Genomic DNA, 27724 nt, shown 5'->3' with positions numbered 1-27724 from the left:
TCCTTCTATGCAACATTGGATCCCTCCCAGCCTTAGTGGATCCGTTCCATGTGAGAGGTCCTGCGTATGGTGCTGCTGGAAGATGCCGATATTTCTGTGTATTGGAGAGATGGTTTGGCGAGGTAACGAAGGGTTAGGCCTAAGGTCTGAGAAGAACTTGGTATTGCTAACAGAATATTCTACCATTTTAGAATTTTCTGAACAGGATTCAGTAAGAATTCCTCTGGCAACATGCGCTAATCTCACAACAGGAAATACACCATAGTACAGGGAAAATGGGTTATGGATTCTTTGGTGAAATTAAAGCATGGTTTAGTACACACCAGTGATAAACTAGCCTGACCTCATGAAGAATCCACAACGAGCACCCTGCACTACTGAACAAGAGTGAAAAAGTGGAAACAAGGGTTTACTTGCTTGACAGATGAAGAAACTATATTCTGACTGTTGGAGGAGAAATGGGAGAGTTGGCTCAACCTCATGACTAAAAGGTGCTTGATGCAAGCTGAGAACAACAATCCCTTGATGTTTTGCACTGATATGAACTTCTTGCATCCATGGGCCTGATGTACATGAAAGCTGAGAGGGCTGGTGGTCATTAGTAAATTAAATCTACTCTATGGAACTAACCCTGGCAAAACTTAGAGGAGCCTGTTCATTAAAAAAATTTGAGAAAATTTGGGGTAATTTTATATGAAGGTTATGCTTGTTTTCTTGTAGACAGTTATCAGACTGTAATATTTTTGCTGTTTTGCCTTCTGTATGAACAAATAAATTATGTTATTATGTGCTCCAAATGGAAATCGAAACAAGTTCTGTCTTGGGAATGATTTACATTTATTTTGTAAACAATGTTTTTTTCATTATATGTATATTGGTATGTTTTCCTCATCAGTTTGTCAATAAAACAAAAAAAACAAAAAAACAAAAAAAGAAAGCTGAGAGGGCTGTGGGCGTCAGTTTGATTTTTTTACACAGATAGCCAGGGCTGTTTTGACAGTGCATTTTAAATACAGTTTCTGGTGTGGAGCTCAAAGATCATTATGGTGTGGTTTCACATGTGATACAAGTATTCACAATTCATTCTATCTAGCCCCCGAAGGAGAGTCTTCAAAAAATGACAACTATTATAAGCATCCCTCTGCTCTTTTGGATAACATATGACATCACGTTCTTCTGAGCGAACCTTCAGTGTGTTAAGCCATACACATATTGTATGTATGTCTGAAGTGTAAATATGAAGACTTGACTCTCACGAACAAGACCATCATCTCAAGAAACCAAAAGCATGCAACTCGTTAACCATATACCAGCATAATGAACCAACCAGAAAACTATATAGCAAACTGCTGAATTGTAAACCTGTAAGAAAGAAGCAAACTAAGGGCCCCATTCAAAACATCATTAATGAGTATAGGAAATAGTACTACATGCATACTCTTTTACATGCTCTTCTCTTACCTGCCTTTCTGAATCAGCCCCAAACCTCCAACTCCCTGTATGTAAAAATTGCAACGAGGGTACGGTCCTTTCTGTTTGCATTAACTGTATGTAAACGGCCCCTCAATATTCCTATTTTATTTCCATGTTCGATGTTCTGGTTCACGAAAGCATATAAGAGTAAGTAAAAGATGACTACAAAAATACAACCTTACGTGCTACAAAATGTCTTTGTGAGTAGACCTCAGTTTAAACACACTTTAGTCTGCGTTGGAAAAACTGCAGGTGAAAGCTGCAATATTACAATTCAAATTGTAATCTAGCGAGTGATAATGCGGTTTGTCTCCTGTACACTGAGCTGCCATCTGTACGTAGCAGAGCAGCTGATTGTATGGGTTAGGAGGACAATGTTTTGCAATCCGCCCCTTAAACTCCATCCTCTTAGAGCCATTGTTAGCATTTGCCAAAAAGTGCCAGATGGTTCGCCCACCATCTTCAGAGCGCACCTGACATCAGTGCATTCTTACCATGGTGGAAGGGGGAAACATCCTTTACAACGCAACTTTTACAACGCACTACCATTACGACACAACTTTTACAACGCAAGTCATTACAACGAATTGCGCTGGAGGGCCCCCTAGGATAGGGAATAGTTTAATTACTGTCGAACACCTTCCCTACTATCCACGGGGACTGGAGTTGGAATAGTAAATTAAACTATTCACTATCCAGCGCCCCCCAACGCAAGTCGACGTAACGACTTGCGTTGTAAAAGTTGCGTCGTAATGGCATGCGCTGTAAAAGCATGCGTTGTAATGACATACATCCGGTGGAAGGGACATCCGCCACCTTTTGGCGGATGTCCTGCAGTTACCCAACTTTAAATAAGGCCCAAAGATTTCAAACTAACCATTCCCGGGTCTATCTGCAGGAGGAGAAAGGCGCCACTGTGCACTTTCTCCCTCCTGTAAAAACCTGCAAGGCACTGCAAGGATACAAAACTAAAATAATTACATAATAACTATGCAAAAATACTATCCCTTGATAAGTTACGTGAAATTACCAGGGGAAAGGTCCTGAGTCTCTCTCAAATCATAGAGGCCATCTGATAATATTGGCAGTTTACTGCAGGGTACTGCAGCACGGTATGATTGTATTTTTCATATTCATATTTTCAGGCAGGGTCTAGATAGTGTCGTGGAAGTCCCTCACCGAATCAAAATGGTCGAACAGAAGAGGCAGGTAACAATGACAAATGATGGTTTACCTTGCTTTCTGATGTTTGTAAAGTCACTTAGATATTGAGCACCTGCATTCAAACTCCATGGTCTGCACTCTAGGCCCTGTTCACCATTTTGAATCTCCACTCGAAGCTAATGCCCAGATGCACCACGATGGTCACACTGACAGAGGCCTTTCCCTAACTCTTCGACTGTAGGCAAAAATACCAGGACAGAGCTTCCTAACCTAGTACCTGCGTACTGTTTGTAAGTGTTTTGATTATTACTAATAAAGCTCAATGATAATGAAATACTTGCCATATCCTCTGAATAAACATAGTGGTTAATATACAGCCACCTCACACCTCATGCGCCATGAAAGTTAGCAAGTTAGTTGTACATGCAACAGGCAGTCATGCACAGAACAGTAAGAAACTAAACTGCAAAACATTTCCACCTGGCCCATTTGATGAAGTATGGCAAATGGTTGAGTAGATTGAAAGTATAGTAGGAGTAGCGAGTTATCTCAGTCACTGTCCACACCACTAGAAAGAGAAGAACGCTCTCCTCGTTCTGGATCTGCAGAAGGAGAAAAGAAGGACTGGTTACCTGCTTGAAGTCTAGACTACAGCCAATGCTCACTTCTGCTGTACAAAGAGGATTGTAGGATTTTTACAGGTCCATCTAAGGGATCTTCTGGACTGATTTACGAACCTTAAACAATAAGGTCAGTGACCACTTTGGTGTCGGCACATGCTGCACATTATACCACTATAGCATATAATTCAGGGCCATTGGAGTCATGCGGCAGAGGAAAACCAAAATATGTGGCAAGAGAAGGCAAATTATGTGGTATAATATGTCAGATTTTGTGACCAAATTATTTCATTAGTTTTGTCATTTTTACATGATAACATTGTCAGGACACATGTTTCACCTCACAAGTGCCAGTTTATCACCCAAATACATCAACAAGCAATTGCGAGGTGACCAGTGAACCTTTGTGAGGCAGCTTTCACTGCGTTGCAACACATGCTGCAGAGCTTCTAGAAACTTTTGATCCGTGTCGGCAACAAACTTTTTTTTGTGAACACCTGCAAATTATGCAGCATATAATTGATTATTAGGCAAATGTGGCAAAACCATAATTATATGGAAACCCCATGTCCACAGTATTGCATAATTCCAGTGGTCCGGCATATGTTCTTCCTCTCACCGCAACATTTCAGGCCCACTCAAATGTGATCCACAATTGGTCATGGTTTTTACAGTTAAACCATTTTTTGTTTTTTTGTGCCAGGACACACTCAGTATAAGTTTGGAACAGATTACCAACGAATAGAGGCAACAAAACAGCAAAGACATAGCATTAAGATACGCAAGGATTGTGGCATAGCATTACCCTCACTGCATACCTTCAAGAGCACCAAAGTGGGTCAATAAGCAGTCATATCTATCCCTGGTGTTGGAATGCATGAAGGGCTCTGCACACATTCAGTTGTATCTATTTCTATTCGTAAGTAATGTCTTCGCTGAGTAAGGACACACTGGCTGTAAAATCTTACCTAATAAACCTTTACAAGACAAAACAGGGGCACAAGATGTTCACGATAAAATAATTAATTCCTAGTACCAAACTAGTGTTTATACAAGGTGACCACATCAGTGCTGCATCTACGGAAACAAAGGACATTATTTTAGTGGTTTTGGCCATTTGTAAACCCCGTTGATGGTCCGGCAGCAGCAGTCAGAAAGAATCTAAATTCTTTGGAGAATAGACTCTGTAGGAGAGTAGGGTCTGCTACAATGGTCACCCCCACTTTTTGCTGTGATTTTCTGGTTTTTCGACTTTAGTCTGGCTGTGGGCCTGCTAATCAGACCCACAGCCCAGCTGTTCTCTCTCTAAATTGATACCATGTACTTTAGGTACATACCTGATTGGGTATTGGGTCACCTTTGTGAGCCCCTGTATAGTGTACCATAGGTACCCAGGGCATAGGTGCATCCAAGGCCTACCAGGGGCTGCAGCACTGTATTATGCCACCCCTGGCTGGCCATCCAAACTGACACCACAGCTGATCACTCAGCTTGGGTAAGGTGGTGTAATCACCCCTTACTTAGATATAGTATACCTATATTTACCTTATATATAGACACATATGCACCTATAAGTCACTCCTATGGTAGGCCTCGACAATCCTGGAGGCACAGTGCTTGGTTTTATGTGAGAGGGTGCCCTAGCATGAGCTGAGCCCCTCTACAGCTTTTGGAACCATCTCCTTATAGCTGTTCTGTGATATAGCCATACCATATACTCTTAAGTGCATTATAATCCTCGCGGTTAATGCTAACTTTGGTTTGGCTTTATCAAAACATGTTGTGTAAGGTGTCAAACACTTTGGAATACTACCCCCCCCCCCCGCCAATTCTGGCGGCGGGGGTAGAATTCCACCCTTCTAGAGGGAAAAATCATGTATGTTACTGCTTTACCCGGTTAAAGTTAAACAGAGCCCCAGCACCACAAAATGGATGCTGCTGCCACAGACACAAGTCTGACCTCCTGCTGCTGGACGAAACTCCGGCAGGGGAGGCCTGGACAATAGGTTTCCTGTCCAGGAAGGTGCCAGCACCTCCCCAGACAGGCAGATGTGTATTGGGACAGGGAGGGATGCATCAGCAGATGCTCTTTGAGACACTGCCTGGGGCACACAAGGTGCTCCATGCATAGCCCGGTTAAAACCAGTTGCTGGGGCACTCCAGCCCCGCTCTGGCACGAAACTGGACAAAGGGAAAGTGGTGTAACCACCCCCTTCCCAGGTCAACCCATAGGAGGGATCTAGCAGGTAAAACAACCCTCCAAAATCAGTATAAAGATAGGAGCTGTGTCCCCAGGACTTTAGATTATCCTGGAACGAAACTTTGATACAGAACTCTTGGACCTTTGACGTTCTATTTTGACTTGAAGACTGAAGACATCTCCCTTGTGGTCAAGGAGTGACCACCCTGTGCAAACAGGCACCACCAGTAACTTGCCGGTCTGCTTTGTCGACACTCCCGCCGGAACCCGAAGACTCAGAAACCTTTGAAACCAAACTGCTTTCCTGGTTGCTCCAGGCTTGCTCCAGCTTCCCTGCAAAGGAGAAGCTCCTCAGACCATGCCATTCTGACCCGAAGCGCATCTTCACTTCCTGCGTGGATTGCGCTTGCGGACCTTGGACCTTGTGGGGTCCAGTCCGAATACCGATACCACAGTCAACTAGATCCTTTGTGGGACAGCTAGAATTTAGCTCCTGGTTGTCGTTGACACCTCCTGGTCCACATGGTTGCAGAGACAAGCTTCACCTCTTCACCTGAGATCATCGCGACATCGCCTGGTTCCTTCCTGGTCACTGGCTAGTGACCAAGACTCTGTCCCCTTGAGGTAAATGAAATTTTTATGGTCAAGTATGTCCCCTATCGTGTACCCCAACGGCTCCATGTACGTGCTTCAAGTACATGTAATTTCCCTCCATGACTAAATATGAAGACGCAAATACATTTGCGTCCAACGTTAACATGTCCTTTTTCAGATCCACCATGAATGGATCGATAATTCAGTTCCTAACCATACCATGCCAACGTCTTTACATGGTACACTTTTTCGTTTTTCCTGGCCCTGCCGAGCTAGGCCCTGATTTCTGTCTGAAAGCCCTTTCTGCCTCCTGCCTCTGAAAGCTGCAGCATGGACACGTATCCCTGACCTCTGCCTTACTTCCTGCCAAGTGAAGCGGTGCCTGGCTCAACCTGGCCTGCCTGCCAAAATCGTATTTTGCCTTCAAGTTATCTGTTCAGCCTCCTCGAAAATACATTCCTGTCTAGTGATTTAGGTAAACATCTCCCCAGCTGCAGAGCAAAGAGCAAGCTTTCCTGTCTCCATGCAAGCAATTTACAGCTCCCGTTACCATAGTAGGCCCATGGCCCCTGCACGTAGACACATAGACATATATGCACGCACTAGTATTCAGTATAGATTAGCCTCTGCCCGAGAGACCTTTTACTCCAGATAATACGTCCTCCAAAAATAAGATACCAGATATGCTATAGGTCCAGGTCGTTCTGACATCCCAGACTTCTGTCTCTTCTACTAGTGTTAAAGTTCCCCCCAGTTACACATCTATGCCACGTCATGCTAGTTGCGCGCGCATCCGCACTTTCTGCTGATTCTGCAACTTTCTCTATGCACCCACCCACATGTGACGATTCTTGTGACGTTTCTCTGACATGTACAGTGCACGCCTCCGTGTACGCCTATAACACGCCTTCTTTCACGCCTCCTGTTACGCACATGTGTTCTTATCTTCTCTTTTTCACCTATTACGCCTACTGTATTGAATTCAATTATGTTACTTTACTATATATAATGTGTAATGTTAATAAAACGTTGACTATCCCTTCCCGAACCCTCGTGGTGACGGAACATGATCTCCAACCTCGAGGTTTTTCCATTAAAGCCCGTAAGACTCAGATACCACGGACTCTGCCTCTCATTTTTATGAGCTGTCTTGTAATGATAATTATACGGAAAAATAGATTAGGTAAAATATTTACCACACCCTCTGCTTTCAAGTTCTTCACTTTACCGATCCACCCTTGGATCCACCCGGACACTTTTCCCTTGGTCGCCTGCAGCACTTCTTTGCAGATCTCCATAGAAAACAACGACGATACCCGACACGAAAAGACACCTATGCATCCGGCTTCTGTGGGTGAGGTAACACGAGTACTCCGTTGCTCCTGTGGGTCTTGACTCTCGAAGTGTCCTAGTCTAAAGGGTTTTTACCGTAGTCCATCCGGAAGTGTCCTTAAACTAATTTTGTAACTTCTTCGTTCTCCATTATAAGTCAATAATAACTCTCGACTGTGTTTAGACACTGCACGCGCCTCCCGTGGGTCTCCTACTTCCTAACCTTTGGTTGTTTAGTGTACCCCCAGCAATTCCCTAGGCCCTAGGCCTACTCACTATTTCTGTAGTGGTTCTTATACCACTTACTTAGTATATGGTTTGTGAGGCCCCTAGGGCATAACTGTATTTGTGCAATTTATCGTATGCTAATTGAGTAACTTGTGGTGTACTTCGATCTCTGACCTCATAAAGGGTACACAGACAAAATATCGATTTTTAAATATCGATATACAAAAATATCGAAGTTTAAATATCGATGGGACAAAATATCGAAGGTAAGTAATATCGACAGTCTTAATATCGATATTGGTATGATATCAGTAATATCGAAGTTGTAAATATCGCTGTCAATAATATCGAGATTAATAACTTTGATGTTACTAATATCAATTTTTAAATAAATTTAGTGTATATTATATTGTATTTATTATGTTTTATTATTTATTTTTAATGTAATTTAATTAAATATTGTCTTTTACTACTGTAGCGGGTTGTGGGTTTATAGGGGAATAGGGTGGGAAGTAATTTAATTATGTTAAATTAATTATTAATTGGTAGGAATTATTAATTAATTAATTGAGAAATAATTTTTAATTATTTTTAATTAATTGATTAATTGATAAATATGTTCTGTAGCGGGTTATGGGTTTATAGGGGATTAGGGTGGGAAGTAATTTAATAATAATTACTTAATTGATATATGTTTGTACATATTTTAATTAATAATTAATTGATAATTAATTTCTATTAATTAGTTAATTAATTAATATATTTTTTGACATATTTATAATTATTAATTAGTTGGTAATTAATTAATATTAATTATTTAATTACATTAATTATAGTAATGTTTTTTATATATAATTTATTGTTATTCTTAATTAATTAATTGGGAAAAATAATATTAATTATTAAATTAAATTAATTACAGCAAATGTGCTAATATATTTACTTTATTGTTATTGTTAATTAATAATTAATTGGTAATTAAATAATATTAAATAATTTTGGGTAAAGGAGTATTTTTAGGGTTCAGGGTCAGTTTTCAGTTTTTGGGCAAAGGGGTATTTTTAGGGTTCTGGGTCAGTTTTCAGTTTTTGGGTAAAGGGGTATTTTTAGGGTTCAGGGTCAGTTTTCAGTTCATGGGTAAAGGGGTATTTTTAGGGTTCGGGGTCAGTTTTCAGTTTTTGGGTGAAGGGGTATTTTTAGGGTTCAGGGTCAGTTTTTAGTTTTTGGGTAAAGGGGTATTTTTAGGGTTCTGGGTCAGTTTTCAGTTTTTGGGTAAAGGGGTATTTTTAGGGTTCTGGGTCAGTTTTCAGTTCATGGGTAAAGGGGTATTTTTAGGGTTCAGGGTCAGTTTTCAGTTTTGGGGTAAAGGGGTATTTTTAGGGTTTAGGGTCAGTTTTCAGTTTTTGGGTAAAGGGGTGTTTTTAGGGTTCAGGGTCAGTTTTCAGTTTTTGGGTAAAGGGGTATTTTAAGGGATAAGGGTCAGTTTTCAGTTTTTGGGTAAAGGGGTATTTTTAGGTTTCAGGGTCAGTTTTGGGTTTTTGGGGTACAGGGATATTTTTAGGGTTCAGGGTCAGTTTTGGGTTTTTGGGGTACAGGAGTACAGGGTAAAAACAAAACAAAATTACATTAAATCAAATAAATTACATGAAAAAAATTAAAATTACTTTAAATTATTAAGTGTTTTATTTATTTTAAATGTATATGTATTAGTTTTAATTTTGTTTTAATATTTTTATTTAATAGTTGTAAAATTATATGTATTTTAAATTTATTTTTACATTATTATTAATACATTTAAAAAAACGATTTTTTTGATTCCGATATTTTTGTACTTCGATATTATGTTTTCGATATTTTTGTACTTACCTTAATGAAGATAGGATTCCGATATTTTTGCTGTCGATATTTTTGCTCCGATATTTTTGCACATCGATATTCTGTCTGTCGATATTATGTCAGACATTCCTCATAAAGAGAGCAGAGGGGTTGTGTTAGAAATAAATACATATATTTTTGATATATACCTTGTGTGGTGTCCTTTCATTTGGTATTCAAGGGATTATAATTGATAAAACAGCTTGCTTCACATGCTCTCTGAAGTCTTAGCCTAAGACTGCTGGTCCATGCTACCACTAGGATAGCTTGTCTATAAGGTTGACTTTACAAACACCATCAATAAGGGTCGTTTAGACTGGTGCAAGGTGCCCACTAGAATAGTGGGCATCATATGCCAGGCTAACTTCTCACAGACTCTACTACAAAGAAAACATTACACCATGTGAGTACGTAGCAGAGAGCTCTTCAATTCGCGTCACAACAGATTATGGGCTGCTTTTCAACTGCAATATGTACAGTAGGGCCCCAAATATCAAAGATTTGTGCAGGTGGGAACAACAAACAAGACTCGGTTCAGTCAAGATCATGTGTAATTGATACCGACCACCTTAGAAAGATCATAGAATGTAACTTAGACAGGACATCTGCGACTGGAATCTCCTGGATGAGGCATGACATCTGGCATAATATTCCACATTTTGCTGCACAATTCTACCACTATGAAAAATATGAAAAATAAAGCAGAGTTCTAGAAGTATATACTCTGATCTTTGTCACAAAACGATTGATGTAGGCTCCTGTAGCACATGCTATTTTTGCTGTGTATCCAATATTTCCGAAATTACAATATTTTCAGATGGGCGCATTCAAGCATTTTCCGCTATGAAGAGAAACTACTCCTAGGTACCGTGGCAGAGTTAAATTATTGTATTATTTCACAAACTCCCTTCTAAAAACTAATTATAATTTTAGGTATTATATTTTATAAAATGTATTTAAATGTGTTGTTCAGCAATATTTAAAAAAAAAATGCAAAGCAGGCCCCAAAACTTTAATAAGCGATAATGGTAGCCAGAAACAAAACCTCAAAGTTCTCTTCTGGTACAGGCTCAAGTCTTCCATCTAAAAACGTTTTCCTAGTCTGAAGATTGTAGAGATATGCTGTAGACTACATGACTGATTTGAAGTTTCACAGCAAAAATAACGCCTGCTGACTTTCAATTAATAAACAGTGTAATATCTTCACATGTCGGTGTAGTCCCGGAAGACATATTTAATAGATACAATGTTGATTTTCTTGGAATCATTTCCAAAGAAAAAAACATTTAGGAAACACAATTTGCTGTGTACTTTTCAAGAAGGACATTTAAAACCTAATTCAGTCACTCAACTATTTAACTAAAAGCCCCTTCTACAGCCCTTAAGAAAAGAAAAACAACAGCATGTATAGTGCTTCTAGCCATAATATTTCATATGTGTGCATTTTGAGATAGTCATATTAAGGATTCTATTAAGAGCACTGCCCCAGAGTATACAACAGTGTCACTCAAGCACTCCATTTATACCAGTCAAGAGGGAAAAGCATCTTAAAACACCAAATTCGGACTATGCTCATAGTTTAAATTAAAACAAACACTCCTTGATGGAGAATTTAGGTCTCCTAAGTGGGAGGAGAGAACACTTTGCTAAGGCAGTCCCAATAGATAGATGCCCTTTAAACTGGCTTCTCTCCTAGACCCTACTATGCTATGTCCAAACAGACATATTGCATTGCAGCCCCGACTTCACCAGACCCCCTGTGTCACATGTAACCTTAGTATATCTAAACCATGCATAACCCTCCACTCAATGTCCTCGTCTGTGAATTTCAGGCCACATTTGGCTTCTGTTAGTAATAACAATCCTAATGACCCAGTTTTTTTGCTCGAGAACCTACATGGCTTAGTCAGACCCAAGGAGCTGTATATTCTTTTGTGTTTATAAAATCTGTAAAACTACATGGAATGTGTTCAATAATTATCCCCAGGCCTACATTTCCACTCTGCTGACTGTGTTCTAATGTAATGCTATGCAACTACTTACAGCCTTTCTGGTTGTTGCATTGCAGGCCATTTCAATAGCAACAGCATCCAGTGCTGTGAAATGACACCTAAACCTCAACTCCTTTGAAATGGATGATCTTGTATAACAATCGCAAGACATAGGACCAAAAGAATTAGAGTTGCATGGATCTCTGAGAAAATGAAGAATTCTAAAATGCTGAACGTCAGTACCTTGGCCCCACATTTAAAGTCCCATTACCACAAATACTGCACTCAATATTAAGTGTGAACAATCTCGAACCCAAGTATACACCTCCTTCCAGAAAAAGAGTGCACTTTCCTTTGGTATTTTTTTAACATTTTTCACTGTCCGTCCCCCCTAAGAATTTGTATTTCTTGCCTGTTTTTCTGATTTTGGAACCTTGTGTTTAGTGGTAGGGATACTCCTATTCTCTGTAACATCTTTTCCATTTCTCCACCCCCTCACCCAACTCTTGACTTTTTTAAACGTATGATTGGTGTTATGTTAATTTAATATTTATATTGTTATTAAGTGAGTTACTAAACTTATTTACTAAGTATGTTTTAGTTTAATAAATCTTATCTTTCTGTAACAACATTTTAAGTATTGTATTCTATTATTATTCAAGCATCATTTCTTTAAAAAATATTTTCAATATTTTTTGCCACATTGAAAAATGCTGGTTATAGTATGTCTTATTTAAACTTCAAATAATTACTTGTAACTGCCAAGACACTTTTGCATTACATACAATAAACTCTAGAGGTCCTAAAACAGTTTACCCAGGACTATGAAAGAAATATTGGCAGAGTAGAGAGGGAACCGTTCAAGCAAAATTAAAATGTGTAAGAGAAAAGAACGGAAAATGTGAAGGCTACACTGACAACCTTAAGAAAAATGTGAGAAAAGAAATGTGATCAGCAGTAATAAAAGCACCAGGTAAGTCTAGAAGGATTATAGAAGAAAGACTAGCAGTATGAGCCTTGTGAAAAAGCGCAATGGAACCATCCCCTGCCCACTGAACGGTTTTGGAAATGAAGGTAGAGTAAATCAGGTCAATTTCTAAAATAAAAGATTGTGCAAAATCTTATACAGGTGGTGAAGAGATCAAGAGGAGAAATAAAAGATGATTCACAGTGGGGGTCACGAGATCAAAACTGAGATATAACCTGTGCTTTAAACCGGTGTTCTTTACCTGCAGTGAAAAAAGAGAGAACAAATGGAATAAGCGACAAAAAAGCAGGTACCACTATGTGGTAATCGCCTGTCATGCTACTGTGTTCCGGCCAGCTAGTTCTATGCAGAACATTTATGTACTGTAGAATGTTGATGCTTGAGACTCCGTTGCTAAGTGCTCAGGAGTCAGTTGTTGTTGGAAGCCCTGTGGATAGGACGTTACTGTATGTGAATCCTGCAATAAAGAAGATAATCCACTACCCTCTGTGCCTGTCGTACTTCTTCACACTAGCGACGAGGATGCTGTGAAACTCGATGATGGACGCATATGGAATTTGAGTAGGATGGCCTCCATGCGTTCTATTTCCTCCCCTAAACAAGGCAACCTTGCCATTCCCTCAAATGTTGCCTCTCCCTTACACAGGATATCTCATGTATGTAAGGCCTGAGGCTCTACGTGATTTCGTTTTAAACGGATAATGCTTTCGTGTTCTTGTGACTCGCAAGCTTTTGGCCTCCATGTAAGCTTGCTTATACTTTGTTATTTCAAAGTGTTGACATGTTCTTGCTTTAGGTTTGGGGGAAAGGTGTGTGGTAATTGCCTGTCATGCCACTGTGTTCATGCAATAAAGAAGATAACCTCTACCCTCTGTGCCTGTTGTACTTCTTCACACACTAACTGGTAATTTATCTTAAAGCCAAGGCTGCTCGCTCTTACACAAGGCGAAAAGTGATTCGCTGATATATAAAAACAAGCATTGGAAATGCAATAGGTCTCACCTTTGTTTTAATTTAAAGCTATTTTCTTTGCTAATGGTATTGCATCTTAGCTATGTGTTATTGAGTGTTTGTATGTGATATGTTGTGCCTTTATGTTGGTTGAATTGATATTGTTATTTATGTAGTAGTTTAACGCATAGCGTTAGAAGGAGAAGAGCACTGTTTAAGATTTGGGACAGAGAGTGAGTAGAAGAATAGCATGAGGGTTAATGAAGTATAGTGAGGAGGAAAGTAGCATGAGGCAGAAGAAAGTGGAGAGGGGAGAGTAGTATGAGGGAGAAGGAAGAAAGCGTGAAGCACATTAGCGTGATTTTGAAGTAAGGAAAGTGTGGAGAGCAGTATGTGGCATAAGGAAGGAGAGAGGAGTAGAATAGTAGTAGGAGGGAAATGCAAGGAGTGTGAGAAGTAGATGAGTAGTGTGAGGTAGCAGGAAGGTAAGATTATTTGGTTAGTACAAGGCATAAGGAAGTAGATAGGTGTAGAAGAGCAATGTGAGGGAGATTGTAGGAGAAGGAGGAGAAGAGCAGTGGGATGCAGAAGGACTGAGAGTGATGAGGAGAAGAGCAGTGTTAGTGAGAAGAATGGAGAGTTTGCAGAGAAGAGCAGTGTGTGCTAGAAGGTTTGTGAGTGTGGATGAGAGTAGTATGAGGCATATGGATAGTAATCACTAGTGCAACCTCTGGAGGGATCCCATGGGCACTACTTGTGGTGCTGGGTGCGCCGCCATCTCCTCAACCCCTCTATACTATTTTTATATCTGTAAAAACCTTTATAGCAGAATAAATCCCTTCCTTACTGTTATATTTTTCTTAGTTCCTGTGGGAGTCTTTGTGGATTTACAGAGCACAAACTTTGTTTCAAGGCTACAGAGAGTTGTAGAGGAACAAGGAATGGTGCACTGCACCCTGTGCCCACTGTATAGTGAAAAGAGACCACTTTGATGTTGAGGGCTAGCGCTTAAAATATACCTTAAAATAGCATCAAGTGACCTCAGATGTCACCTGGACGTGCCTTTGCCTTGGTTTACCTTCAGCACCCCAAATGGCTAGGACTAGAAATAGAAAATGAAACACACCCAGTTACACTATTGAGAAGTCGAAAAATAGTCACTGATGTGGGTCGGGGATGTAATGACCTTTCAGGGTCCTGTGAGGTCACGGTCAGTGCGTACATGTCAGACAGTAGCCCTAACCAACACAGTACAGTGTGGCCTGGAGTCTGCATAGGGTATGTGTTCAAGTGCGTCCCCCAAACAGGAAGGCAACTCTCTTCTATAGAACGTGTAATTGCAGTCACAGCATGGCTGCTTTGCAGAAGGTCCCTAACTTAATTTGTTTAAGTAACACTGACTGCACTAATGAGGGCCAGACCTGCGATGACATCACCACCAAGCTGCAATTGGGAAAGTTACTTACATTCCAAACCAGGAAGCCTTATTTATAAAATAACAACTTCCAAAAGGACCGTCTGAAACACAAACTAAAAGCGCAGGTTCAAAACAGAGGCGACTAGGAAAACGTGCCAACAATTTTGGGGTCCAGGTTGTATTTTAAGGCCACAGATTTTAGTACTAATAAAATAAACTGCTATTTGGCATCTAATCCAAAAAGCGAATTTATTAAAAGTACCGAAGTGCCGCGGCAATTTAAAAAAACGCCTTGTACTGAAATAATGTTTTAAATAAAACGTTATAAACTTATCAAAAGTACCAATACATGCTTACATAGCTGTACTATTTGCCCACTTTGCTACCTTCCTTTTTTTCCCAGTAACAGGCATGCAGGGCAGTCCATTCAATGCCCTCATCCACACGGTGCGCCAGGTAGGATGGGTCAGACGGGGCTGCCGAGGGGAGGCGCATGAAGTGGTGCAGAGGGGAGGCACATGAAGTGGTGCAGGCTGCTGCTGCTGAGCCAGACAAGTGTGGCTGCCGCACTGCTGCTGCATCCCTCCCTCACTTTTTGTCCGGGCCGCAGAGGAATGGTGTCTGCTGCCAGCAGCGAGGCTCCTGACGCTTTGAGAGCTCTCAGGCTGGGTTGGTGCTTCCCTCTGTTAAAGGCTCCTTTGATAGAGAAGCGTTTCTCTGGCAGCGGGGCAGACCTCCTCACTGCGTGCACATTAGCGCTGAGTTTTGGAAATAAGTGGTGGACGCCGGAACTCCTCACTCATGGATGGTGGAGGAACGGGCCAGCATACACTCCTCTTGACAGTGGGAGCCGAGCACGACTAGGCGCACCGTGCCTGCTCCGGCTCCTCTGGGTGTGAGCAGCATCCTTTCTCTCTCCTCATCTTTCTCAGGAGCTGCGATTCGTCTCCATGCTGGAAGCGCCCGGCAGCGAGACACTGGCAGCCCCCCCAGGTGCGCACAGATGAATTATTTATCTGAAGTAATGGCAACACGTTGGACAGCCCGGCAGCGCACGAGGAAGATAGCAACAGGAAGACGCAGCACTGCATGGGGTCTGAAGACGAGGTAGAGAGCACGCCCAATGCGCATTATTCCAAAAAGCTGTCGGCATTGTGAAAAGAAATAGTGAGTGTTGACAAATGAAGGAGACTGTGTCACGCTGCCCATAAAACATCCACTCTACGTGGGCAGGGAAATAAGTGGACAGGGTGGTAACCAGGAGGGACTAAAAAGCCTCTGGTACAATCATAACACCTGGTTTAGCATAATTAGTAACGCAAAATGACACGCACCAATGGAAAAAATGGGCGGAGCACAAAGCGAACTTCTGGAACCGTATTGATTCCAAGAAGCCCTCGCATGGCGAGAGCAGCGCATGCGCACTGCTAACACCAGTCGAGACCTAAAAAATGGAGGGGCAAAATCAGGGCTTAGCTTCCACTGGTACAGCAAGTGCAGTGCACCGGGGTGCAGAGGCCTAAGAGGACCATTCAATCCTCATTATTGCTGCATTTTGCAATTCAAACAGCAGCTAGGGGACCCATTTCCTTCCATGCAGTAGGGCCCATGATACACTAGCAAAGCTACTGGCCAAATGTTTAACAGTGCAGGTGCAGTCAGGAGCAGAAAGCACGTCTGAGCTAATCACACTTGAGTGACAAACAGAGTTTAGAGAAATCTTGCAGCAAATTACAAGGCTTTTTATAAGTCTGTGGATCCGGTAGATCTCATCCGAGGACTCCAGCTGGTCAAATCACCCGAAACCTTCGGTGAAACTATTGTAATTGTATTTATATAGCGCTTACTACCCCTGACGAGGCGTCGAAGTTATGAGGGGAAATGAGGAATTATTGGGGTAATCAGACCCGGAATCATACATTCCACCAATAATTGTTGATTTCCCTGGAGAACCTCTGGGTTTCACCTAAAACCAGTACTTTAAATGGGCCCGGACTGTCAGGTAACGACTACCAGCACTTTTTTATTTTGACAGCGATAGTGCCTGCACTTATCAAGAGAGATGTAATAACGTTAATTGGAGAGTACCAGCACTTCTCAGACACAAGCACTTCTATTTTTCCATTTCAAGCACTTACATCTGCCCCCGAAGTTACCATAACACTGGTTTTATTAAATCTGGTACACAGGGCCGGCACCAAGAGTCTCCTAATAAGGCACTTAATATAAACATCAGATTTTACAATTACAGCTTCACTGAAATAGCAAAGATACTGAAAAAAAATAATACACTGGGAGCGCGTACCTGCTTTATACTGCTGGTGACAAACCAAACCATGAAGATTCTTGAACTCACTTGGACCGTGGTAACGAGCACAGATGTATGCACTATTCCTTGAAACAAAAACACGTCAAATACTCATCAGAACATGTTTACTTCATTTTCATTCATCAAATGAGGAAAGACAGGTCAGAACTCACCGACTGCACAATGGACGAGCTGCAATGAAAAAATACACAACTTGTAATGCAGAATGTTAAAAAAAAACTAAAAACAAAGAATCATTGCGAACAGCCGGATGAAACTAATCATGCAGTTATAAATGGGGACAATTTTAAAGGGCTTTGCAATAAAGCTAAATAAGAAGGCATAGCTGAGGCTAAACGTAAGGACCTTCTGAGGCACACCACATGTTTAATATATCCTTTACCAATGGAATGTTACTCTCCGTATATATGCCAACCATGCTGATAATTAACTCACTGGTTTGTTTGTCTTTTTTGGGCATTGGAGAAAGTAAGCAGGTGGTTGTGCTACCTTAAAAATATAGGTGGATTAACTCACAATAAATATAAAATGGTACTTCTGCACAAAAAAAAATATGTTTGGAGATTGAGTACTTTATGACATATAATCTGTTTATGTAATTGTATGGTGAAATCATGACTTGTGAAGAATTGCCACTTGTGGCACTGGTGGAAATGAAGATGAACAGCAGTTTTCGAACATTGTTCAACTCATTACCTGTGTGATGTGGCTTCCGAAGATGGTGCTGATCAGGTCATTCAGGGTCTACAGCCAAATGCGACTTTCAATGCCCACAAGCCTTAAAATGTTCCCTTTATCCAAGTTCCCACTATAGAGCAGAGTAATATCATGAGTTTGTATCCAGCATGATGAGGGCTCGGGGCTCCACCAGGGAACAGTCCATATATGAACCTTGAAAAGAAATGTGTGCTTCCTTCCTACTCAGCATTGATCTTTCTTGTCCACAAATACCAACCCAGAGCACAGCCTCAAAGACAATCCGTTCAAAATACTGCCCCATAATGGTCCTTAGATTGCTGAATTTTAACCATGCAAAGCAACCCCTGTATAACAGTCGTTGGCTTCCTATTTAGGTAATCCTAATCTTCATAAAGCCACTTTCATCAATGCCCCTACGATATTCGTAGAAAGTTTTAAGTAATTGGGAACAAACGTGTCAGTCATTACCAAATCTTCTAGTTCAGAGTGTTCAGACACATCATCTAAATGTAAACAAACTCTCAAATCTTAGAATAACTTGGTACGATTCAGAATGCACAAAGAAGAAGCATTGCCTTACAAAAAGTGTGAGTGCACAGATCAGACAATCTAACTGTTCTGGAAGGTGTGTAGTACATTACTGTGGTAAGGAGTATCAGGCAGCCTGCGGTAGAAAAACAAATGTCAGGCAGGTCACCAGTACCCCAGATGAGGGAGACCACCAAGTGGAAAGATTGCTGTGAATTCTGGCGTTTTGTTATATTGCTAGTGTTGTATTTTAGAAGAAACCTGGAAGTATCATCTTATTTCTGGCCTGGGAAGAATACTTTCAACAGTTGTATGGAGGAAAAAGCTGGTCATGCAGCAGTAAACTGCAATAAAAAGGGATTTGCCAAACAAAGTGACTAAGAACAATTGAGCAACTGATTAGGGCTGCAAAATACTTATGTGGCTGCGCCCTAATGATATCCCACTTACCTTATTTAAATATAATGTGCATTTCTCAGAATATGAATTTCTTAATTTAATTCATGCAATATCTTACAATATCACAGTGCAACATCCTTCGAAAAGGTGCATTTTGTTGCTCATTCATAAAGAGTGTGAAAGAAACATCCCTAGTATTATCACATAAGGAAACTGATTCAGGAAGGTAACTTGTAACTAATAAAACACAAAATCGTTTTTGTAATGGAGCTTCCACCCTTGATAAAGTTCCAGCACTGTCTATTCTGGCCTCGCCCGCTCTTTCTACATCCGGACAGTTGTTGTACTGCTGTTGGGTGGGCCAAAGTACCGTATGTGACTTGGTGTACAAAGCAGTTTTATGACCGAAGGTAGACTTCATAGGCACTTAAACAGCGTTGTCAAGCCTAATTACACCTCTTCATTCCTATTTATAGGTCAGAATACAAACAAGCATAGTGACGCATTCTATATACAGCTCTAAGGGACTTAAACATGGGTGTATACTTGCACTTGATATGTTTAAAGTAGATACAGCTTATCTGGCTGCGTGTTTGACTAAGATCAGTTGTTTTCTGCCTCAATTATGTTCAACCTCCATTTCAATTCGATCTTATGCAGATTATCCCTATTGTTTTACAAAGACTATTTACAGCTCTTTTTGAATGCAACTAACCCAACAAACAAATAATGAATACTTCTAAAATGAAATCTTGTTCTGTTTCAGGGGAGCTGTAGGACTGTTCCTATGGGTTTGGGGGGGTGATCGGCCTATGCCTATTCCAGTGGAGGTAGTGCAGCGGCACCCCAGCAGGGCCTCCTAGCTTTTTCATCTTACTTATGACGCGGCCGGCCTGAACTGGGTTGTAGGTGGCTTGCTGTGTTTAACAATGGTTCCCCCTGATTTGCGATTTGTATGTGCACTGTCCCTTCCATGCCGGCCCGTTGGGTTGTAGGCGAAGTGGACAGCGGTCCTTGCTTCTGCTTTCTTCTTTTTTGTCAATAAAAACATTTAATACTAAAATAAAATCTTGATTTTTTTAGGAGGAATATGAAAAGATTTAGATGGATGAAAAATGGGACATAACTGTCAAAGATTGAAACATGTAGTGGCCTTTTCAAAAGGCATTTCATAGCACATAAAGGAGTGATCCTCTAGTACTCTTTTACTTACATGCCTTTATACATGTGTCCCAAAGCATCCAAATTGGGAATAAAATAGAAATATCCACAGAATATTCATACAGAATTTGTACAAATAGAAAGGATTGTGCCCTCTTTACACATCAATTTATGGAAAGTTGGATGCTTCGGAGTCGATTTACAAAGGTGTGTAAGAGTACATAAAGAGGACCCTGTGGTACTTCTTCCCTTACTCATTCATGCTTTTGTAAATTGGCCACAACTATTTTAGGCATGAAATTTAACAGGAATCTTATTACGAAATATGTTATTTACAAACTAGGTGTGGTTTGGGTCCTAAAGTTATCTATCTGTTACACAGGTGGAACATGTGGCCCTCTTTTAAAGGTTTTTGAACCAAACGTTAGTGCTATATTACTATGCATCTCTTCAGTCTTTCCTTTTACCACAGGCAAGAGACTGATTGCATGGAATGGAACCAACTAAGGAATTATTTTGGTATGAGTCCTTCTACTCCTCAGTGTCTGGTCCAGCTGAAACTGGGAATTCCTGTAGTATGAAAAAAGCAGATAAGGCTGCACTCATGTCCTATAGCCAGCTCAAAACAAGTGCCAGAAAGGCCAATAAATGGCCTGTTGGATATGGAAAACAAGTGGGCTACATGGATCTTCTAAGTCTATGCTAAAAACGTATTTGATACTATAATTTGCAAATGGACAGATAAGCTGTATACAAGAAAATTGCATATTAAAATGAACCTGAAGGTGATAATTAATAATAAGAGTTTCTTTGAGTACAAAAGGAACCCGGCTAGATAAATTAGGGCCAACGTTGAGTCAGAATTATTCTTGCTTAAATCCTCAAAGTTGCCCCAGTTTAGGTTATGAACGGTTCACACATAATATGGTCCTTATGTATCAACACATATCCCCCTTGGTACTGAATTGTACATCAGGCCCTAAGTTCAACTACAACAATCAACATCTTTGAGATAACTGCTTGATAGAATAAGGAAGGGACACAAACAAGATATTGTTGGTTGTGTCAACTCGATGACTACTCTGTTCATATTATGTCAATTTGTTCAGGCCTATTGATCCTCTGAAAGTGATTTCAGTGTAATATCTTTAGAAAAAATAAGATTATGACCTGTTTGATTGTATTACAATTATGTCTAAGAGGTGAAACTAATAAGAACTGTTATCAGGTGGTGAAGTATGTATTGGAAGCAATAGATCAATTAAAGTCTTGTCAAAATAATTAAAGAAGAGTCAGCATGTTGGTGGTTAATCACGATTTTGACTTCTGTTTAAAGGACCCGCTAAGCTGGACATCAAAATATATTTTCTGTATTTGATTATCTAATATTTTTAACATTATTGTACAGCAAAAACTATAGAAAATGCTATTTTTTCTATTGTTATTCAGTTCTTGAAAGGAAACCTCATTTTCAAATGAGAGAATAAGAAAAATGGTCACCACAAAACACTCCCAGAGGGACGATGAAGGATTCCAAAGGATAACATATCTGTAACTAAAATATTAAGCTGTATCAATCTACCAGGGAGGTCCATACAGGACCCAGTCTGCACCCCGTCCTCTGTGATATTATGAATTTCCTCAGTAGCTTGATGTGAGTTGGTATTACACAATTATAGACGCTTTGTCTTATATTCAGCGCGCCTACTGTCATATACATATTGTCCTTTCTCTAATCTGGTTCCCTAAATAGTAGGGGCAGTAATAAACTGACAGATTGATTAGGAAAATGCCATATATTTGGATACTTTAAAACAAATTATAAGTAAAATTCAGAGAACGAAGAATATGGGCATTCAGCTGATATGTAACCTTAGGAAATTAGATCACATCTTGGAGGCAAGAAGACATCTGCATTAGCTATCAGTGTATTCCAGAATCCATTTCAAGGATTCATGCATACATTTTATGTCAAGTGCCTGACTCTAGAGCACCTGATTGAAGGTGGGGCTCCATTTTTCATAAGGACCTCTCATCAGGCATCATTCAAAGCTAGACTAAACAAATTTTTTTTAGTTCTTACGTAGATTTTCTAGATGAAAGTAAGGCAGCACAGGTCTGCAGTATCAACTGTGCCGTGCTCTACAAACATAGGTTATTCACTCATTCGTTGAAGATACTTAAGAAGCAGTGCACACCATACTGCCAAACTGCAAAGATTTCTAACTTACATTCTTACATATCTACATAAACCTTACAGTGCGAGTTGGCTTTGCTGGGTCATAAAACGTAATCCCATATTCTATAGACTGCTAACCAACAACTGCATTATACATATAATAAATATAAGCATCTGAAACCTAAATACCCACAATTTTGCTTACCTCAAGTAAAGCAACGGTCTGGAAAAATTTCAAGGTCTTCTGAAGGCTTTTATATAGTCCTTTGTGTGTTCCTGTCTCCACATAAAACCGAATCATGGCAATAGCCAGAACCAACCACCTGCGAGAAATATTGTAAGAATAAAAAAGTAATGACACAGGAGACAGCAGTAACATATTTCATACAGTAAATGAGTGAGCAACCCCTGAAATATCTATCAAAAGCCTGGTTGGTAAGGTAGATGAATTTTGTTTTGGTTAGTTTAGCAAAACAAGTTATTGAACCAACACTTGAAATGTATTGATGTTTATTTCCAGGCACTGATGAGCGGCAGCTCTCTGTACCTCATTCCCTTAAAGGCGGATTAGAGCTGTCAAAGGGGGTTCTTCTCACATGTCGAATTTGCAGTTTTACTACTGTGCAGAAACACTGAAGGTGTTTGCACTGTCACTATAATGGGTGGCACAATGGATGCTGCACGCCACTGGTGGCATTTAAAGTATAATCCCTGGGTACACTTTGTTACATATACTAGGAACATGCGTGAGGGGCCAGAGCACATGCACTGGGGAATGGTTTGCAAAGTCCTAGTGCACAGACTCAGAAAATCAGCAGCATCAATACCTAAAAATGGGGCTGATCACACAAAAGAGGTATTTTCCTTCACATAGCACCTGGCTACACTTCTACACTTGACTTTATTTAATGAGTTCTACCCTGCCTCGTCCAAGGAGATACTCAGTAGTATGTTGTGACGGCAAATCTCCATGGAAGGGACGTGGTGGAAAAGTACATCGTTTAATCTCTTAGGCACTCACCCCCACAGAGTGGGAATGTGTCCAAGGGTATGACATCTACACCCAGTGAAATGTTCTATTCTCCAAAGTGTAAAACTCCAGATAAAGGAGTATGGCTGTAGTTTAACCCCTTAAGTGCTGATGACGGAACCGCTCCGTCATCAGCTGCGGGTGCGCTGTGCTGATGACGGAGCAGTTCCGTCATGGCCCGCTCGCTGCTCATGCGCGGCGCGAATTCCGCGCCTGCGCTGAGCGTTCTATTGAGCAGGGCGGGCCATGACGGAACCGCTCCGTCATAAGCACAGCGCCCCCGACACTGCTGACGGAGCGGTTCCGTCACCAGCATGCGGCCGCCGCGCGGCCGCCCCGCCCCCTTAGCACTGCGGCGGAATAGCTGCCGCAGTGAAGGGGTTAATTTGTGGAACTTGCAAATGAGCGAGGTTGTGCTCCAAAAAGTGTGTCTTGCAAACGACTGGAGACACTATACTTCAAGAAGTTAAATTCAGACCCAATGAGTGAGACTCTTCTCTAAGTTATGATACTTGCACCCAGTGCAAGCGAAGGTGCAGCAACATGCTGAGAGACATTGTCAGGCAAGCGGTGCGACTCGAATTAATGAGTATGTGCTTAAAAGAAGTGTTATTCACAAATACTGAGTGAGACTCTGCTAAAGAAGTGAGACTCACAAATGTCTATTGGCACTCTCAGCCTCCCATGGCTCAGGTTGACAGGGTTGGGAACAAAAACATTGGCTTGGCAAAGATGCTCCAATAAGTAGTCATTCTGGTGACTGTCTTGGTGGTCTTGTTAACAATTTCAGCGCCTACATCATACATTCAAACTCAACCGGGTCAAGAAAGTGTTTTATTTTTCTGAGGCACAAAAAATAAGAGAGTTAATTAGGCATGAGTTCTGATGTTCAAGAAGAGGTTTTGTTACAAACAGCCAATCGCCTCCTCATATTTTCCCATCCTATGAAATAACAGGGTTACACATTATAAAATACACCTGCCACTGCTCTTATGTTTGACATCAGCCACAGTCCGCATTATGAAGCTTTGCGATGGGTCGCAAGAAATACTTTAAATGAATAGAATGACAGCACAACTGGCACATAATTCTTATGGGTTCCATTTTAGGTACATGACTCTGTTCCACCTCAGCTCTGCAAGTGCACTTCATTCCTGACATCGAGAACATCAGATGACAGGAGGGTGACACTTCCCCTACATGTGCAATGGACCTTACTTCGGGCTTTTAGCACCCCGTGCTATCCAGTACAGTAATGCACAGCAGTGCCGCTGCACAACACTTCTGAACTTCAATGGTCGAGGTGACTGTTCCCGCGGTTGGGCTATACATAGTAGGTTGAGGATAAATAAATGGGCGACTTTGGGCTACAAGCCACCATATTAGGAATGGTGTAATGGAGGCTGGTAGAGTGAATAGGCAGTGTGTTTTTAGCTGGCATGCCCATCCCTTTCTTTAGTAGGATTGAATTGGTGTTTCAGTGGGCAACAGATATGCGACAGTGGTGCAAAGAGAGAATGTGTAATTCTGATGGGCAGGTGCCAGGCGGTTGGAAGAGAGGCTTTTCATGGTTTCAAGCAGTTGTATCATCAGGCACTTTCGAAGCAGGGGGGCGGGGGGAGTAAGTAGATGCTTGCAGAAGGCAGGAAGGAATAAACTTGGTTCAGGATGTAGAGCTACAGTAGAGTTACAGGATTGACAGTTGAGCTGTGGGCGTTTGGAGGAGGGAATATTAGGGGTGGGGGACAGGACAGTGAGGTAGTGTGAAAAAGTGCCAACTTTCTTGCATTGGTATGCCCCTACTTTTTGCTGAACTGCTGATGTGCTTTGACTGAGTGTTCCCTGGGCTCCTGCCAACCAGGTACCCAGGGCCTGTGTTCCTTCCCTAAAACTGTATTGAACCTAAAACCCAATTGGCATCTCTGGCCACCTATCAGCCCCTAGTAAATGGTACCCTAGGTACCCAGGGCCTGGTAACCAGAGAAGACCCCTAAGGGCTGCAGCACTTATTGTGCCCTGTACCCTGACACCCACACACTGCCTTTGCAGGTTGAGTGTCTAAGTACAGAGATAAACAGAGAGTCGACATGGCACACCTCCCTGTGTTCCATGCCCACAGAACCCACTGCCCTGGCATACTTCAGTCACCCCTCTAACAGGGTACCCTATGCCAGTGGGGTGGGCACAGGTGCATGAGCCCTGTGCCCCTACAGTACCCAGAGCCAATCCTGGGCAATGTAATTGCAGTGATGCCATTAAGAGTATATGGTGCTGGGGGGTTGTCATTACGAACTCCACAGCACCATAATGGCTACACTGAAGACTGACAAGTGTGGTACCAAACTTCTCAGCACATTAAACCTGCACTGATGCCAGTGTGGGATTTAATGTAAATTGCACCAGTGGGCACCTTAGAGATTCCCCTTGAAAACCTAACCTACAATCCACGTCTGATCTGAGTGGCAGCAGAGGCTGCCACATAGCAGACATGTTGCTGGACCCCTGAGTGGAGAGCCCCCGCTCTGCAACAATGCACATCCTGGGTGAGGTACTAGGTCTCCTCCTCCAGGATGGGCAGGGGGAAGCTTCAAAGGCATGTCACCTCTGTGAGCTTCTCCAGACCATTTGCTGTACTCAGCAACTGGCCCCCACCAGTTCCAACCCCCACTCTGGCAGGAAGACTGGTGGAAACCCTACGTCAGGAAGGGGGGTGTGCCAGCCTGTGCCAACCCCACCCCTCAGGTGGGAGAGGCGAGGTGAAGCACGACCCCGGGCTCCGGCCATCTTGAAGATGGGGAGCCCTGCTCAATCACAGCGAGGCTCCTGCCCTCCTCCCACAGGAGAGGAGCAGGCTAGGGGGTGTACCCACCCCAGGACAGGGACCTATTGGTCCCTGCCCTTGCCCTACCTGTAACGCCCCTAAATTTAGTATTTAGGGGCACCCTGAACCTTCCTTCGGGAGATCCTAATAAGAAAAGAAAGAAGAAGATGCGCCGTGCAGCTGCTAACAACAGGACGACACCCACTGACTTGGCCCCAGCCCTACCGGCCTGTCGATCCTTGAACCTGCTCCTGCTTAATCCCGGCGACTCCTGCGGAGAGCAACCTTGGGTCACCCGGAGGACCTGCCTCCCTTGACCCTCTTAAAGATTGGGACACCCATAAGCAGAAGCTGTGCTTTAACAACCCCCCTGGTGCCACCCAGGAAGCTCAAGACCTGCCCACTCTGCACCCGCCGAGCCCGGCCCGTGCCCGAGTGATCCAAGACCACGAGGACACCCCCCCCCCCCGCCCCCCGGCAACTAGAATCTGAAGTTCAGTGCCCAAAGACCCTCCTCGATGAACCAGATGACGCCTGCAACCTCAGGACCAGGGACCCCACCAACGGCGACCAGAACCAACACCAAAAGACACCCCTGCACCCGGCTCCCTGCAGCCCCCTGTGCCTGCCTTTGGGGTACCTATCTCTTCTCCAAGATCCCAACTTACCTCTCGAAGTGGTGGTCGCACCTGAAGAATCACCGTCCCGAGTCTGCAGTCTTTGTTTCCTTTTTACTTTTCCCATTGAATAACATCGGGCGCTCAACGGCTCAAAAGCACCCTGCACCCAGCCGCCCGAGAGCCCCTGGCTGTGCAACTTTTGTCCTATCCTACTTCCCCCTTTGCCCTGAGCAAGTAACCAGGAGCCCAGCTCCCACAGCCGCGTGGCATGCTAGCCAGCAGCCACTAACCGGAGGCGCCCTGCCCCTAATTGGATAACATGAGGCCTAACTACCTCTGCACCCAGCTGCCCCTGTGCCGCTGAGTGTGAACCAACTATACGTACCTGACCCTGGGGGACACCTGAGTCTATGCCCAGGACCCTAACTTCCCCAGTCGAGTACTCACCTGGAAACTGGTAACTCACTCACCTGCCATTGGATAACATTGACTGGTTTGACTCGAAAAATCTTTTAAGTGTGAAGTTTTGAAAACTTAAAATATTCCCATAAAATCAACCGAATTACGAATTCCAAAGTACTCACCTGTGATCAGGAGAGAAGCCAGTACTGCATCTTGTAGCCCAGTACTGAACCGCAAAAGTAATCCTAGTCGGGTTTACTAGTAACTTGAATTTTCTCCATAGGAATCCATTGTGTGCTTTTCTGTGAAATTTCTTCTAAGCGTCTACTTTTAAAAACTTGAAGTATTCTTTAAAAATCATACCAAATACTGAAACGTAATTACTTACCTGTCTTAAGTTGAGATCCCAGTGCTGGACCTAGGAGCCCAGTACTGGATTACAAAAGTAACGAGATCGTACTTTTACTGCAACCTGAATTTTCTCCCGTTGGATAACACTGACAGATTTTCATTGGAAAGTTTCTGTGTGAACTTTTAAAATAGCTTTATATTCCTTAAAAATCACTGCAATAACTAAAACGTTTTTACTAAACTGTTTTCAGCTTAGATACCAGGACTAAATCTAGGATCCAGTCCTGGAACTACCAGAGTAATCTACAAAGTAATCAGCTGTATTTATATAGAAAAACCCATTGAGCTCAATGCTAAATTGTGTCTAGAATT

General features: G+C 42.0%; 1 protein-coding gene across 2 annotated transcripts in view; it reads right to left on the bottom strand.

Moving 5' to 3' along the window:
- Positions 1-27724, bottom strand: part of HACD1 (3-hydroxyacyl-CoA dehydratase 1) — a 139546-nt gene that overhangs the window by 62530 nt on the left and 49292 nt on the right. Inside the window, exons 2-5 of one of the 2 annotated variants that reach the window (XM_086941776.1) lie at positions 22334-22451; positions 17315-17333; positions 17139-17227; positions 3118-3239 (exon numbers count right to left, since the gene is read on the bottom strand). In XM_086941776.1, the coding sequence (XP_086797902.1) occupies positions 3118-3239; positions 17139-17227; positions 17315-17333; positions 22334-22451 (348 nt within the window). The remainder of the gene's footprint in view (positions 1-3117; positions 3240-17138; positions 17228-17314; positions 17334-22333; positions 22452-27724) is intronic. The other variant, XM_086941777.1, reaches the window with a different exon arrangement.

This window comes from Lissotriton vulgaris, chromosome 10 (assembly GCF_964263255.1).
Source record: "Lissotriton vulgaris chromosome 10, aLisVul1.2, whole genome shotgun sequence".
Lineage (NCBI taxonomy): Eukaryota > Metazoa > Chordata > Amphibia > Caudata > Salamandridae > Lissotriton > Lissotriton vulgaris.
This window is presented reverse-complemented; position numbering and strand designations above follow the sequence as displayed.